This window comes from Rhipicephalus sanguineus, chromosome 10 (genome assembly GCF_013339695.2).
Source record: "Rhipicephalus sanguineus isolate Rsan-2018 chromosome 10, BIME_Rsan_1.4, whole genome shotgun sequence".
In the NCBI taxonomy this organism is placed as follows: Eukaryota; Metazoa; Arthropoda; class Arachnida; order Ixodida; family Ixodidae; genus Rhipicephalus; species Rhipicephalus sanguineus.
This window is the reverse complement of record NC_051185.1, coordinates 927,338-941,947: the sequence shown is the minus strand read 5'-3', so window position 1 is coordinate 941,947 and position 14,610 is coordinate 927,338. Positions and strand designations below refer to the sequence as shown.

Sequence of the window (14,610 nt, the reverse complement as noted above, 5' to 3'; positions counted from 1 at the left end):
AATCGAGATTGATTCGTGAAGGAAATGAAAAGGGGCGCTATTTTCGTACTACATGGAAGCATCCCACATGTAAGCGTCTGAAGAAAAAAAAGTCATCCACCATTTCTTTTTTTTAAAGAACTACGACGTTGAACGTAGCGTCGCACCGGCCCAAACCGGCGCGAACTGGCTCCGCGACTAGAAAAAAGCGCAGCAACGCCACCAGTGGCGTCTACTGGCGTTTGCTTCAACCGGCCTATTGTCCCTGCCTCCTGGACGCGTCACTAGGAGATTATTCTAGTACACTATACTTCCAACAAATCAACAAATGATGATGATGATGAGATGAAGTGAGGCTCGCATCATCATCATTAAATCATCGAGTTGAAGCAGAAGTGCCCAGAAAAATTGCTAATTAGGAAGAGATATTTTTGGCATTTTTTATTCTTTGTTGTAACGGCGTTCGTTATCGCGAAATTAGCGGTACCAGCTCACAAAAACTGGCAACCCTGCATCTGGCCAGTGACGTCAGGGTCTTTAAGCCCATTTAAGCCAGAAGAGCCCTTTGGCCAGCCGCTTGGTCCGAGGGGTCCGGTGATTCTTGAGAAATTTGTCCGTGGTGAGTGTGATTGTGGGGTCGCAGTGGTTTCGTGATGGCGAGCAAGTCGGAGCGCGAGAGGCAGAAGCAGATACAGGACAAGTGTCAGGCCATTCTGGGCCAACTTCTTCGGGAAGAGGACAACAAGTACTGCGTTGACTGCGATGCTAAAGGTCCGTGATCCAGATCTTTATTTCTTCATAGGCTTAGATTACAGTTGCCCACGTTCGAAAAATTTAAGCGCACTTGTTTTTCTCGAAATCGGCAGTTGTATTTCCTGTGCGCCGTATTGATGGTTCGTTGCCTGGCAGGGGATGGTGGCGGTAGCGTTGGAGGTGACCAAATCGCATGTCGGGTTGTGTTTCACCAACTGTTGTGCATTAGCAGCAACCGGTGGTTGTGTTCCGTTGGGGGCGGAATGGTTGCCTGTGCTTTGTGTGCTCGTTATGACCGCCTCTGCATATGTCCGAGTTTAACCTCAGCTAATTTGGAGGACGGGCTGGTAAGTTTACGTTAACAAGAAGGGATGGTGTTAAATTCTCCCGACTGCTGGGAGAATTTCTGAAGAATTTCCTCAGGAATCGTTTCCTGTTGGTTTTCGGAAGTCACGGGATACACTGCCGGAAAAGCGTAACGCGCCATGAACAGCAATAAATTTGCCCGCAAAGCATCGTTTTTCGTTTGGATTTTCGCAGCGTGGGGCCAAGAAAAGTCAGGTCCATGATTGCGAGAGTTGAGATCAGGTTCTCACTGCTACTGCTTTCAAAAGTCATTGGTAACCGCAAACGGGAGAACCTGAGATAAAGCGGTCGGAGAGCAAAAGCTCCCATAGCATTGAGTTAGTACAGACTAGAGGAAAAGCTGGGCTGAGAGAGGGCCGACCACAACAGCACTGCCCACACTCTTGCCCGCCTTTCTCACGGCGCATGCGCCCTTCTCCTGGAGGGAAGCCATGAAACTCTATGGTAGGGTCGATCTCGGACGCCTCTGTTCTGGCGAGCCCGCTTGTCCCTGATCACGCCGCAAGGTTCCGCCCCCTATCAAAACGGCAGAGGGCAGCACAGGATAATGAAAAGGGCGAATTACTTAGAGGAAAAATTGGTGCTGCGACTGTTGTGTCCATGGGAATGCTGGGATGTGCCTGATTCTGAATGACATCATTCACGAAAAGTCGGGACTTCGTGAAGACCCGTCTGGCGAAAAGCATTCACTGCTTCATAATGGTTGAAGGAGTACTGACACGAATTTTAAAAATTTTCAGATTGTTGCTCTAAATAATTGACATATTTGCACAGCGCTACGTAAATGAGGACGTAAGAAAGGACACAACACAGGCGCTGACTTCAACTAAATTTTATTTAGTTGAAGTCAGAAATTTTATATAGTTTGTTTAGTGTAAATCACCAACTAGCCCATGCTGCCGTTCTCTCATGCTCTAAATAAAAATACTGGTGTCGAGAAACCTAAAACGACTATTGTGGTGCCTGGGAATGCATCGTATATAGCTACCTTAAAAATACACTTTCGGTTTCAATATCGAGGGGGCGGCTTCTCAGTGACGTATCATATCAGTATGACGTCATGGGGATACAGAAACTAGCGACGTACTAGCGGCAAATCCGTCATCTGCTCGTGATGCACATAAACAATGATGAGTGAACCGTCGTCCAGTGACCCTGACAGTGATTTCTGCGATTTAGGCTGCATGCACGACGCAGAACTCGCAAACTCAGGGGAACTGTCTTGACTCGTCGGGATAATGTCCATTGCAGTGGGGCTGGCTTGCAGATGCTCAGCGGCGAAAACTTCCAAGGTCAAATTGAAATATTTTATGTGTTCTCTGACACCGGTGTGTGGACAGCGTTGACACTGCATACCAAGGGAAACTGAAAATGTCCCTTTTGCGATGTCTCAAAATCATGTCAGTACTCCTTTACGTTTTGCACTGAGGCAGCACATAAGGAGCCTTTTTTTGTCTTAGCATTACACAGAAGCAAGTTCATTTTAAGGACCCCTGACACAAAGATTGAAACCTCGAGATGTTTGTGTTGTTTGCCCAGTATATACGTTGGTACTTCTCACTGATTATTACTGGCAGATGTTGGCTTTAAGATACTTCAATTTTGTTTTAAAGTAAGCGTGATTGCTCATCTGAATTAGCAGCACCTCGCGACAACACCACTGCTTTTCCTCCCTGTCCTGTTCCTTCCTCCCTTCCAGCCATTTCGTTTGGTTTAAACCATAAAAGACAAATGCTAGCACTTCTTTTGTGTGTGTGATAATGCATAGAGCTACAACTTTTCATTCTCCCTTCTCCTTTCCCCATCGTGTAAACCTGTTAGAAAAGGCCTCCCACAATTTGCCCCAGGAAACATTCTTGTAAAGCAATTTTATGTTCACCGGCAATTTTTATTTAAATAACACAATGATAGTCGAACGATCACATTTATACTTCATTATGAATGGCTTCCAACAAATCGTCGATGTAAGTAAAGATAGATGATCGGGGATCCTTTATTATCCATTTCAAACTTCAGCGTAATAAGCATTTGAGGCACGTCTGAAGTAACTGTAGCATTCCAGAAAGCTCATGCTCTGCAGTACTTTACGAAAGGACAAGCAGCTTTCACTTTTGTGTTTCGTTTCTGTTTATTGGAAGGGTTTCATATTTCAGAGTTGATTTTACGGAACGTGCACTATCCTTCATTCACATTCAAATATGACGTTCAAGAAATTCAAATATGACATCTGAAAGATACATCTCAAGGGGGGACACTTGCAAGGGGTGTCCCCCCAGCCTGAACACAAGGGGGGTCAGGACCCCCCCCATGATTTATGCCACTGGATGTAGGCCGAGGCCTTGTGTGCCGTTCCACGGATAAAGCTAGTATTGTCAACATAACAGAAGACCTCCGGGGTGCATAATATACCACAGAGTAATGTTAATAAATGTAATATCGCGTTGTATAAGCATAGAATTGCCCCAGGTGTCTCTCCATGTGAATGGAGTAACAAGGTGGTGGTTGAAAGCTGCCAACCCATTACAAAGAGCTCGACCATAATTCATCGTCATCCACGGCATCAATGAAGTGTGCATCTACGTAGATGTGGGTACTTAGTAAATGTAATTGCAGCAGGCACCCTCGGATAGTTTACAGTGGCCTACCACTTTGCAGTGTAACTGATATAGATGCGCAGAAAAAGGGGGTGCGCATGCAGCACATTCGGAGCAGCTACGGTGGCGGGGAAGTGAGCACCGATGAAGTGTCCCCACCCCCCGTGGACGCCGCAGGTGGCCATACAAGTACGGCGCTGCTGAACAGGCTCATGCCACTGCATGTAAAGGAAAACGATGCTGAAGGGAAGGGAATCCCGAGTTGTGGATGCAGAATGCATTCAGACGGATAATCCGTGGATTATCCATCCGGTCGTGGACGCGGATGAATAATCCACCTGCAGGCGCATCCACACGACAGACTGTGTCCTAGGGGAGAACAGCTGGATTACTCTCGACTGCAGACTCTGCGCCCGCTGGCAGCAGACGGTTTGAGAGTATTCAAAAACATGGAAGCCGACAGAACACGAAGCTTGCTGAGCTTTGTCAAGTATTGTCGAGGACTGTAATTTGTTTCGGTGAAGTCGGTGTTGTTGGTGGAATGGCTGAATGAAAAGAATTTGCTTTACAGAGAGCTGCTGGAGACTGACCTCGCTGCTGTCACGCGTGGGCCCCCGCATAGGAAGGGAGGATACAGTGATGCGCCGATATCGGCAGTTTTTTTTTCTTTTGCGGATAACGGGTACCGACAGTACACGTTGCACTGCTGCACATTGTTTCCTTCTCATTGTTCGCATCTTGACCTTAAAATCGGTGTTCAAACATGGGCGCTGTTCTGAGACAACTGCTTTCAGTGACAGCGCCACTTTGCCTGCTGAGGAATCCTGAGTGTGCAATGATTAAAGCGACAACTTGCCCGCTACTCTCCAACCCGCCAATCAGTGTGTATTAAAAGGGATAGATATTGTCACGTGGTGCAGCCCAGATGATCGCTAGGCACTCCTTTTCTGTTGTGGAGTAGTTCGTTTCTGCCTTTGATAGTGACTGGCTAGCATAACTGATGACCCTTTCCTGCCCGTCAGTCTTCTGCACAAGGACGGCGCCGAGTCCTACGCTGCTTGTGTCGGTGTGGATTTCCATATCGGCGTATTCGTCGAAATGCGCTAGTATCGGAGGCATCTGAAGGCGTCGTTTCAGTTCTTCAAATGCTTCGATTTGCGCCGTTTCCCACTTGAATGGCACGTCGGTCTTCGTGAGGTGAGTTAGCGGTTCGGCGATTCGTGAAAATTCCTTGACGAAGCGCCTGTAGTAGGCGCACAAGCCGAGAAAACGGTGCACGGCTTTCGTGTCGGTGGGGGGCGGGAAGGCAGCGATGGCAGCTGTTTTCCGCGGGTCTGGGCGAACACCACCCTTACTGATCACGTGACCCAAAAACAGTAGCTCCTCGTATGCAAAGGGGCACTTTCCAGGCTTCAAGGTGAGGCCAGAGGTCTTGATTGCTTGTAGTACAGCGTCAAGGCGCCGGAGGTGTTCGTTGAAGCTTGAGGCAAACGCAATGACGTCGTCCAAGTACACAAGGCAAGTCTGCCACTTCAATCTAGCCAGCACGGTGTCCATAACGCGCTTGAACTCGAAGAGGCCGTCTGGTGTTATAAAGGCAGTCTTCTCTCGGTCTCTCTCGTCGACTTCGATTTGCCAATAGCCGGTCTTGAGGTCCATCGACGAAAAGTACCTCGCGTTGTAGAGTCGATCCAGGGTGTCGTCTATTCATGGGAGAGGGTAGACGTCCTTCTTCGTTTTTTTTTTCAGGCGGCGATAATCGACGCAGAAGCGTAGGGTTCCGTCCTTCTTCTTCACTAACACCACGGGTGACGCCCATGCACTTTTCGACGGCTGGATGATGTCGTCGCGTAGCATTTCGTCGACTTTTTTCTTTATGGATTCGTTTTCTCGCTTCGAAACTCTGTACGGACTCTGCCGAAGTGGCCTGGCATTTTCCTCTGTTATGATGCGATGTTTTGCGACTGGGGTCTGGCGGATTCTTGACGATGATGAAAAGCAGTCCCTGTATTTCAAGAGCAGGGTTTTGAGCTGTTCTTGTTTATGCTTTGGAAGGCTAGGATTGACGTCGAAAGCTGGTTGAGGAGCTTGGTTCGTCGGTGTGGGCTCGGAAGAATCGGCGATGGCGAAAGCATTGGTGGCTGCCACAATTTCTTTGATGTAGGCGACTGTCATGCCTTTGTTTATGTGCTTATACTTGTTGCTAAAATTTGTGAGCGATGCAAATCTCGCGGTTAATCAACTGGTGCTGGTCGCCTTCAACGACGCCTTCCAGGTCTGCTACTTTCTGAGTGCCGACGGAAATGATGACGCTGGAGCGAGGGGGAATGGTGACCTGGTCTTCCAGAATATTCAAGGCATGCTTCCCTGGCGGCGTGTACCGCGTTAATGCTTTTTCTGTAGATAGTGTTATCGACTTGGATCTGAGGTCAATGACGGCACCATGAAGGCCTAAGAAGTCCATACCAAGGATGACATCTCGGGAGCAATGCTGAAGGACTACGAAGCTTGCGGGATAAATGCGGTTGTTGATGGAGACCCTCGCTGCGCAGATTCCTGCTGGCGTTACTAGGTGACCTTCAGCTGTCCGGATTTCGGAGCTTTCCCAGGCGACTTTCTTCAGCTTCGTCGTGAACGGTCCACTGATGACAGAATATTCGGCTCCAGTATCGACGAGAGCGGTGACGTTGTGGCCGTCAATGAGAATGTCGAGGTCACTCGTTCGTTGCCTGCCGTTTCGATTTGGTCGCGGCGTCGGATCACGACTACGTTGGTTTGTCCCGCTGCTTCGACGTTGCATCGTCAGGTCTTCTTCGGGCCGTGAAGTTTTGCCGTCAGGGCTTCGTTCGGCTTGCGGTGTGTTCTTTAGATTTCGTTGCGGCGTTGTCGTCGGCGGCGGAGTATCTTCGGTAGTTCGTCGTACAGCAACCGCACCTCCATCGGTTGCTGCCCTTATTTCTCCGGATACGGGCTGGGTGCCCGGCCTCGCGTTGGGCCAGTGTATGGTCGGCGTTGGGGGGAGACGTAGCGGCCTGGCAACGGCGAACGGGAAGGTTGTCGGGGCGTCCATTGCGTTCCCGCGAGGTAGTCGGCGATGTCGCGTGGTCTTTCCCCTCGCTGTGGACGCGGCGCGTCGATGGCGAACCCACACAGTCCCATCTGTCGGTACTGGCAGCGGCGGTAAGTGTGGCCAGCTTCCCCGCGATGGTAGCAGAGTGGACGGTGGTCGGGGGCGCGCCAAACGTCGGTCTTCCTCGCCGTGTATAGCTGGCCGGCTGGCGGACGGTATGACGTCGGTGGAGGCGGCGGTGGTGCCTGGTGGCGGAACTGCTGGGGCGGCGTGGCGTCTTGACGTGGATGAGGAGCGGGGGCGCTGCGTCGGTCTGCAGCAGCATAGTTCATTGCTTGCAGCTGCGGCTGCGCTGAATCAGGGGTGCCCAGCGACTGCTGGATTTCCTCACGGATCATTTCGGCGATGAATCCACTTGAGGCTGCGCTGAAGGCTACAGCTTGCGCAGCTCCTCGCACACTATCGCTCTGATGGTGTCACGCAGGTCATCAGATTGCAGCGCCTGAACCTCCCCGTAGGTCGTCGTAGGAATACGGCAGTTGTACTGCCTAGTGCGGATTTCTAGTGCCTTTTCGATTGTGGTGGCCTCCGAAACGAATTCCGAGACAGTCTTCAGCGGGTTGCGCACAAGTCTGGCGAAAAGATCTTCCTTCACTCCTCGCATCAGGAAGCGAACTTTCTTTTCTTCGGACATGGCTGGATCGGCATGGCGAAATAGGCGAGTCATTTCTTCGGTGTACAGTCCGATGTTCTCATTGGGAAGCTGTACACGGGTCCCGAGAAGGGTTTCAGCCCTTTCTTTCCGGATGACGCTCGTGAAGGTGTTGAGAAATCCGGTGTGGAAGAGGTCCCATGATGTTAGCGTGGTCTCTCGATTCTCGAACCAGGTCCTTGCGTCATCTTCAAGGGCGAAGTAGACATGGCGAAGCTTCTCGTCGCAGTCCCAGTTGTTGAACGTGGAGACCCGGTCGTATGCCTCCAGCCAGCTTTCTGGATCCTCGCGTGGTGATCCGCGGAATGTCGGCGGCTGTCATTGTGGCTGTTGTCTTCTTCGTTGTGATCCTGGTCTTGTCTGGTAGGGGTCCGTATTGGGGGGGGGGGTAGTCCTTCCAGTCTGCAGCTAGCTCGACTGCTGCTGATGGTGTCGGTGTCTTCTTCGCGACGTGGGCTGGGTTCACGGCTTGACGGGGGCGTCCGGAACATGAACGAGCAGTACCTCCACCAGATGTCATGTGGTCGTGACGTCGACGAAGACAGCAGTCAGCATGTCCGAGATGAAACTGTTTATTTGGCCGAACTTGTGGCCAGGAAACTGAAAAGCAGTACACTGATAGCGGCGAACAGAGCGTCGACCGTCGATCAACTGACTAGCGGTCAAGCGCGTCAGCTTTTATACAGGCACTATCGAACTTTCCAGCAATATCGCTGGTGGCGGCATTATCTCTAGACAAAGCTGGAACATTCGCGTGCGGGGCGCAATTTTAACAAAACGATCTACTACAGTCGCGAAGCTTCTCGAACACTGCTTTGCAGACAGTGTCGAGTGTTGATAACCGTCCCTGCCGGTCAAACCCGAATACATTGTAACAAGACAAGAAGTGGGCGTGCCAATATCCCAGAGGTGGTCGTCTTAGAATACGGCGCCAGAAATAAACTGAACTAAGCACCAGCAGAGCTGAAATCAACTGCGAGAACAGCGGTGCGACTTGAGCAGAAGTGTACTGGTTGCCACCTGTTTGTCCGCTAAAGCTGCGGCGTTCTGCCGCCAGAATCCAGTTGTGAAAAACAGGTTGGGCTCATCCGTCCCCGAGCCATATGACCTCAGCCTGTTTTTCACATTGGGATTCTGGCGCACCTATAAAAGGTGTCTCAGCTCCACTAACGTGGAACCTGTGGAGGGGTGAAGCATGCATCGTGCGCTGGTGTTTCCCACAGCAAAATCTCTGCTAATGGGCAATGAGAGACAGAAGAAAGATTAGACACAGAGACCTGCAGTCCGCTGTTTATTTAATGTGCATGCTGCGAATCATTATTGTTCAATTACGCACAAGAGAAATCTCCCACCGGCATTTCATTGCAGGTCAAAATCCAGTGCCGATATATACGGGGTGGCCGGTGAATGGTTTTGCAGTGTGAGCATCCGGTTTTTTTCAATCAAGAAACTCATTAGCAGACGCTGCCTGCGTCAGCGTTGTCTCTCACGGGCGAGCGCGCGTTCTCATTCTTTGCGAGCTGGTAGTTCAGCGTTCATCGCAGAAAGAGCATTTCTATAGTCAACGCGTGCCGTTCGCTCTCTCTCGTCACATGGCGAACGCTGAGGCGGTGGCGCCCTCTCTTGCGCTCAAGTAAATGGACAGGACACTATGATGCCTGCAAGCAAATGAACAGGACACAACGATGCACGCAAGCAAATGGACAGGACACGACGATGCCCTCCGACATGCCGAGACACCTAAGGTGCTTTGCCCCTACAAATTCACCGGCGATTACGATACTGCGTAATGTGAATTCTGAGTGCAGTTTCGTTTGGAGCAACGCCAACTGTGTTTGAAGTTTTGGCTTTCCTCAAGTAGGACAGCACCCACCATGCCATTATTTGTCATTCGGCGGATAAGCGAGGTACCCGCTACATGTCTGTAAGATATGTGCATTTTGTTGATGCTACATGTGGCTGACATCGAAGAATTACGGTTGAGCACTTTGCACTGGGTGGGAAGCATTGAACCACACACTCGTTGTGCATTTAGCATTGTGTGATGACTGGTTGTTATTTTACACTTCTGTCACGCTATATTTCATGGGTTAACGCGATTCTTGCCCTTACATGACACCTGCATAGGGTCTTTTTGCAAAATGAGCTTCAAGCACCAGTGTGGCTCTGTGGTAGAATACTCGACTGCCACGCAAAGCGCCCGGGTTCAAATCCCATTCGATCTTGGGTATTTTTTTCTCATTTTATTTTTTACTTGTCTCTTGGTTACGCCACTGACACCGCTCAATGTAGGAACAGGCTGGGCGCTTAAGAGCTGCCCTCTAAAATTGAGGAGCTATTCCACTCTGGGAGGCGGATCATGAGCGAAGCTGTTCATTGCACGGAACAGAGGTAACATGGTGGAGGCCAGTTTGGTATGTAAGGCCAGGTTGTTAACAGCCAGGCTGTTTATGTTCAATATGCAATATTAATCCGAAAGCCTTAGATGCCTCATCAAACACAAATATTGACCGTCAGTGTCGGGGGCGTCAACACGAGTGATGCAAAAAATCGTCATGTGATGACTTCATCATGACGTCATAGACCACCAAACTTTTGGCGATCATGGCGTCATACACCGTGACGTCCCGTGATGACGTCATCACATGACGTCGTTTTGCACTGCTCCGTGATCGGTGCGCCAATCATGGAGGCAGTGCAAAACCAGGTGAGGTGCAGAAAGCTTGCAATCCATTCAGTCCTGGAGACAGTGCAAAACTGCGTTAGGTGCAGAAAGCTTTCAGAGAGGGGCGAGGGAGGATCAGTAGATCGAGTGGGAAGAAAAAGAACATGACTTTTGCCTTCAAGCCATCTTAGGCAAATGCAAAGGAACCCCGTGAGTTTTTCTTTTTCAGTGCTCCCTAAAGGGCACTAAGGGGTCTTCGGCGGCGTACAAACTGAATGTCCTCGCCACATACAGCTTCGCTGTAAAGGGAAAACGATGTTTGTTGTATCATGTAGACCCCCGTTGAACACACTCTCGGACACATCCATGGAAGCTCGACTTGAAATTGATCTCAATCATCCAGGCAACCCAGTGCTTGCGCATATGATAGTCTGAAAGCCCTGCGAGAATGCTCTTGCTACAGCACAGAGAGGCCCAGAAAGAATAAATGGAGTGTCAGAGGAGGTTGGCTTTTTGAGGCTAGCTAAGTGACGTCATGTTGCGCCCAGCAATAGTTCATCGAGAAAAAATATAACATGGCTTTTGCCTTGGAGTCGTCTTAGGGAAATGCATTAGGGACAGTGTGACTCTTTAGCATACTGTTGTACTTCATTGCATTTGTCTACCACATCTGCTGATAACCACATAGATGTATTTAGTGTGTTATTTTATGATGTATAATTTTATTGATCAAGTACAGTGAAACTTCAGTGATACGATCACAGTTCATACAAATTTCAGGGTGATACGAATTTTTCGTTGGTCCCGGCCAAGGCCCATTGGCCTGCAGTGTAATGGAGTACAGTTGTTGCGAACCGATTTTCACCCAACAATGTTTGATACAAACGTACGCTACAGCCCAGGTACGAAGAGGTGCTGTCGCGGAAGACGCGCCAAGCACGTGTGAGCGCAAGAACGCAAGCGTGGGCATGCGCGCCGCACCACCAAATTGTCAGAATCACGGTGTAAGAAAAACACTTTTCTTACGGTCAGAATAAATTTTCATAGACGCGTCACGGCCTCCGAGATTGTGGGCGCGAATCTTTGAGGCTCTTCAGTGCCTCTGTGTGCCTTCGCGTTTAGATTACAGATGACATTAGCGCCATGCTTTTTAGGGGCGAAGCTCCTTATAGCGGCACCTGTTCGTCCCTCGTAGCGTAGTATGTAACCAGTCTTACGCTTTGACCTGCAAGGTGGTGCCGGTGGGAGATTTTTCCTGTGCGTTGTTGAACAATAAAAAATTCGCAGCGTTAGCTAAAAGCCGACTTCTTCTGTCTCTCATTCCCATTAGCAGCCATTCTTTACCTCCAAGGTAGTGCCTGGTGAGATTTCTCCTGTGCGTGATTAAACAATAAAAATTTTGTTCAAAACGCCGTTGATTGATGAAATAAACCAACAAAAGACGCCAGATGTTTTGTAAAAGCAAAACGAAAGAACGCCAGATGTTTCTAAAGCAAAACGAAAAGACGCCAGCTGCTTAACGAAAGACGCCAGATGTTTTCTAAGCAATGGTTTTCTAAACAATGAAAATTCACAGCGTACATGTAAAATTAAAGTGCACTGCAAGTCGTCATAACTCATCGAACCTTTAGTATAAACGCGCCCGATCTCACGTCGGTGATGATGTACTGGGCAGAATTCACGGAAGATTCACGGTTTACCGATGAACCTCCGCAGCTTCGCCCACTCATCATCATTCACTCCGTGGATACGCTGTGATTTTTTTTTTCTAACACGGCGACGCGGGCTGCTGTTGTTGAACTGTGTTTATATGTGCTTGCCTTGCGCATCGGACATCCTATGAAAGGTGGACGAGGACTGAAAGAAGGCAAGTACGGTCTTGGCGAAGGAGTCGGGCCTCACAACGTCAACATGCGCGACCGTTGAGGTCGCACTTGTGTGGGCACGGCCGTAAATCTCCCAAAAACCATTCCCAACACCTCCGCGATAACAAAATCATAACACAGGACCATGGTTCTGTAATTTTCTGGCCTTGATCCATCGCGTCAGAGCACTTCTTTTGTTACTTTCGCTGCAGTACTCCGGTGTCATGCAAAAAAACGTACTGAAATTTGGAAGGGGCTAATGCTGTTGGTGGTCACAACGCACCTGGTTCATTAATTAAATATGCGCATACGGGCCGTATATTTACGAGTGCTGGTATGATTGCCAACATCTAAAAACTTAACTGGACAATCATTGAGGGATCTTTCTTACGTTGCTGCTGCCCTGAGAAACAATAAATGAAAATGTACGCCAGCTTTCCTTTGTTGCATGCTAATTTTCCATGCTTTCGGATGATACAAATATTTTTGGTGGTCCCGTGAACTTCATATCACTGAGATTTCACTGTATTCTGTTCATTTGCTAGTGTCAAAAATAATAGCTGAAGAGGGTGTTCCAGAACACTTAACTGCATGACACCCTTAATTTTGCATTGTCGAGTGAAATATGGAGTGCTCCCGAGATGACTTTCTCCATGAGATTTGCAATGAATCTAAATATTTCAAACTGCTCATAAGAGCCCCCTAATAACTATTCAGGTGCTTGAATGTAAAGGCAACTTGCTTCTCCGGTGTACTCCAGGATGTGAAATGAGCTGCTCTGGAGTGCTCCTACATGCAAAATTACCTGCTCCAAATTGCTCCAAGTTGGACATTTTTGCTGCTCCAAAGTGCTCCAAAATGAAAATTTTGATGCTCCAAAAATTGCTCCAAACCAGAAGTCCTCGGTAGCATCACTGCAACCAGTTCTGGTCTTCTGCTCGAGCTGTGTGGCTGTCCTCGCAGTTGATTTCAGCTCTGCAGGCGCTTAGTTCAGTTTATTTCTGGGGTCGTATTCTAACATGATAACCTTTGAAATATCTATCACTTTTAATGCGCACTGATTGGCAGGTTAGAGAGTAGCGGGTAGGTTTTCGCTTTAATCATTGCACACTCAGGATTCTGTGGCCAGCAAAGTGGCGTTGTTGTCGAACGCGGTTGCCTCAGAACACGGCCTGTGTTTGAACACTGATTTTAAGGCCAAGATGTGAACCGACAGAAGGAAACAGCAGTGCATTTGCACTGTTGGTACTTGTTATTCTCAAAAGAAAAGAAAAACGGCTGATATCGGTGCCTCACTGTATCCTTCCTTCGTATGCGGGGCCCCATAAGCGACAGCAGCACGGTCAGTCTTCCGCAGCTCTCTGTAAAGCAGATTTTTCTTCCCATCCAGTCATACCGCCAACAACACTGTTTTCACTGAAACAAGTTACAGTCCTCAACATGCTCAACACTCGACAAACCTTGGCGAGCTTCGCGTTCTGTCGGCCTCCATGTTTTTGAATACTCTCAAACCGGTGTGCTGGCGGCGGGCGCAGGTGAGTGGGCAGATGCTGCAGTTGAGAATGATCGGGCTCACTAATGCTAGGACACCATCTGTCATGTAGATGCGCCTGCTGGCGGATGATCCGTGGATTAGCCGTCCGCGTCTATGCAAATCCGGATTCAGTCCGTCGTCTAAATGCACCATTAAAGGTGAACGAAAGTCTGCACTGCTTTGGGAAAGGCATACAAATACAAAACTGCTCTAATGAGGTGTTCAAAGGGTCGATGTGATGTCAAACATAGACTTGCTTGCCACAGCTCATTTGTCTTACGTGAGTGCACCCTTTTTATGTTACAAGAGCGACACCTGTCAAACTTTATTGCTAGGGGTGTTGTCTCGCACAGGAAATGCCCTGCTGCTCCGGTGATTGGTGACATGATTTTAGACAATCAATCAGACGACTGTCCTGAGAAACTAGTTTAGGAAATTCTGTAGGGTACCAGGACAACATCATCATCATCATCATCATCAGCCTGTCTACGCCCACTGCAGGGCAAAGGCCTCTCCCATGTTCCGCCAATCAACCCGGTCCTGTGCTTTCTGTTGCCACGTTATACCTACAAACTTCTTAATCTCATCTACCCACCTAATTTTCTGTCTTCCCCTCACCAGGACAACACTTACCTTTAAATAAATTCACCACATAGAAGGCATGTGGGACGTGCATTATGTTATTTGTGTTGTTTGTTGTATTTTTGAAGAATGAATTATTCTTGCCACCAAAGCAGCCCATGCCATCATATTTCAAAAGGTGCGCTAATGTTAATCTGTTGTTTTCCTCCAGGTCCACGATGGGCCTCTTGGAACCTGGGTATGTTCCTTTGTATCCGCTGTGCGGGTATACATCGTAACCTCGGTGTCCACATATCGCGGGTCAAGTCTGTCAACCTAGACACCTGGACTCCTGAGCAAGTGGCTGTAAGTAGTCTTAGCCGGCTTTCTGTTGGCTGACTGATACCATGCTAGTGGACTTAGAGCGCGAGGACACGACAAGAAAGAAGACAACACACTGTGTTGTCTTACATCGTTTATTGCTGCAGCCATTCCATGTGCTTATATACAT

The 14,610-nt window shown here is 48.9% G+C and overlaps 1 protein-coding gene across 4 annotated transcripts in view; it reads left to right on the top strand.

Moving 5' to 3' along the window:
* The first annotated feature begins 534 nt into the window (after positions 1-534).
* The window catches only part of LOC119372691 (stromal membrane-associated protein 1), a 224,849-nt gene continuing 210,773 nt past the window's right edge, over positions 535-14,610 (top strand). Inside the window, exons 1-2 of one of the 4 annotated variants that reach the window (XM_037643135.2) lie at positions 535-750; positions 14,332-14,465. In XM_037643135.2, the coding sequence (XP_037499063.1) occupies positions 633-750; positions 14,332-14,465 (252 nt within the window). In that variant the 5' untranslated portion in view covers positions 535-632. The remainder of the gene's footprint in view (positions 751-14,331; positions 14,466-14,610) is intronic. The other 3 variants (XM_037643140.2, XM_037643138.2, XM_037643137.2) reach the window with 3 other exon arrangements.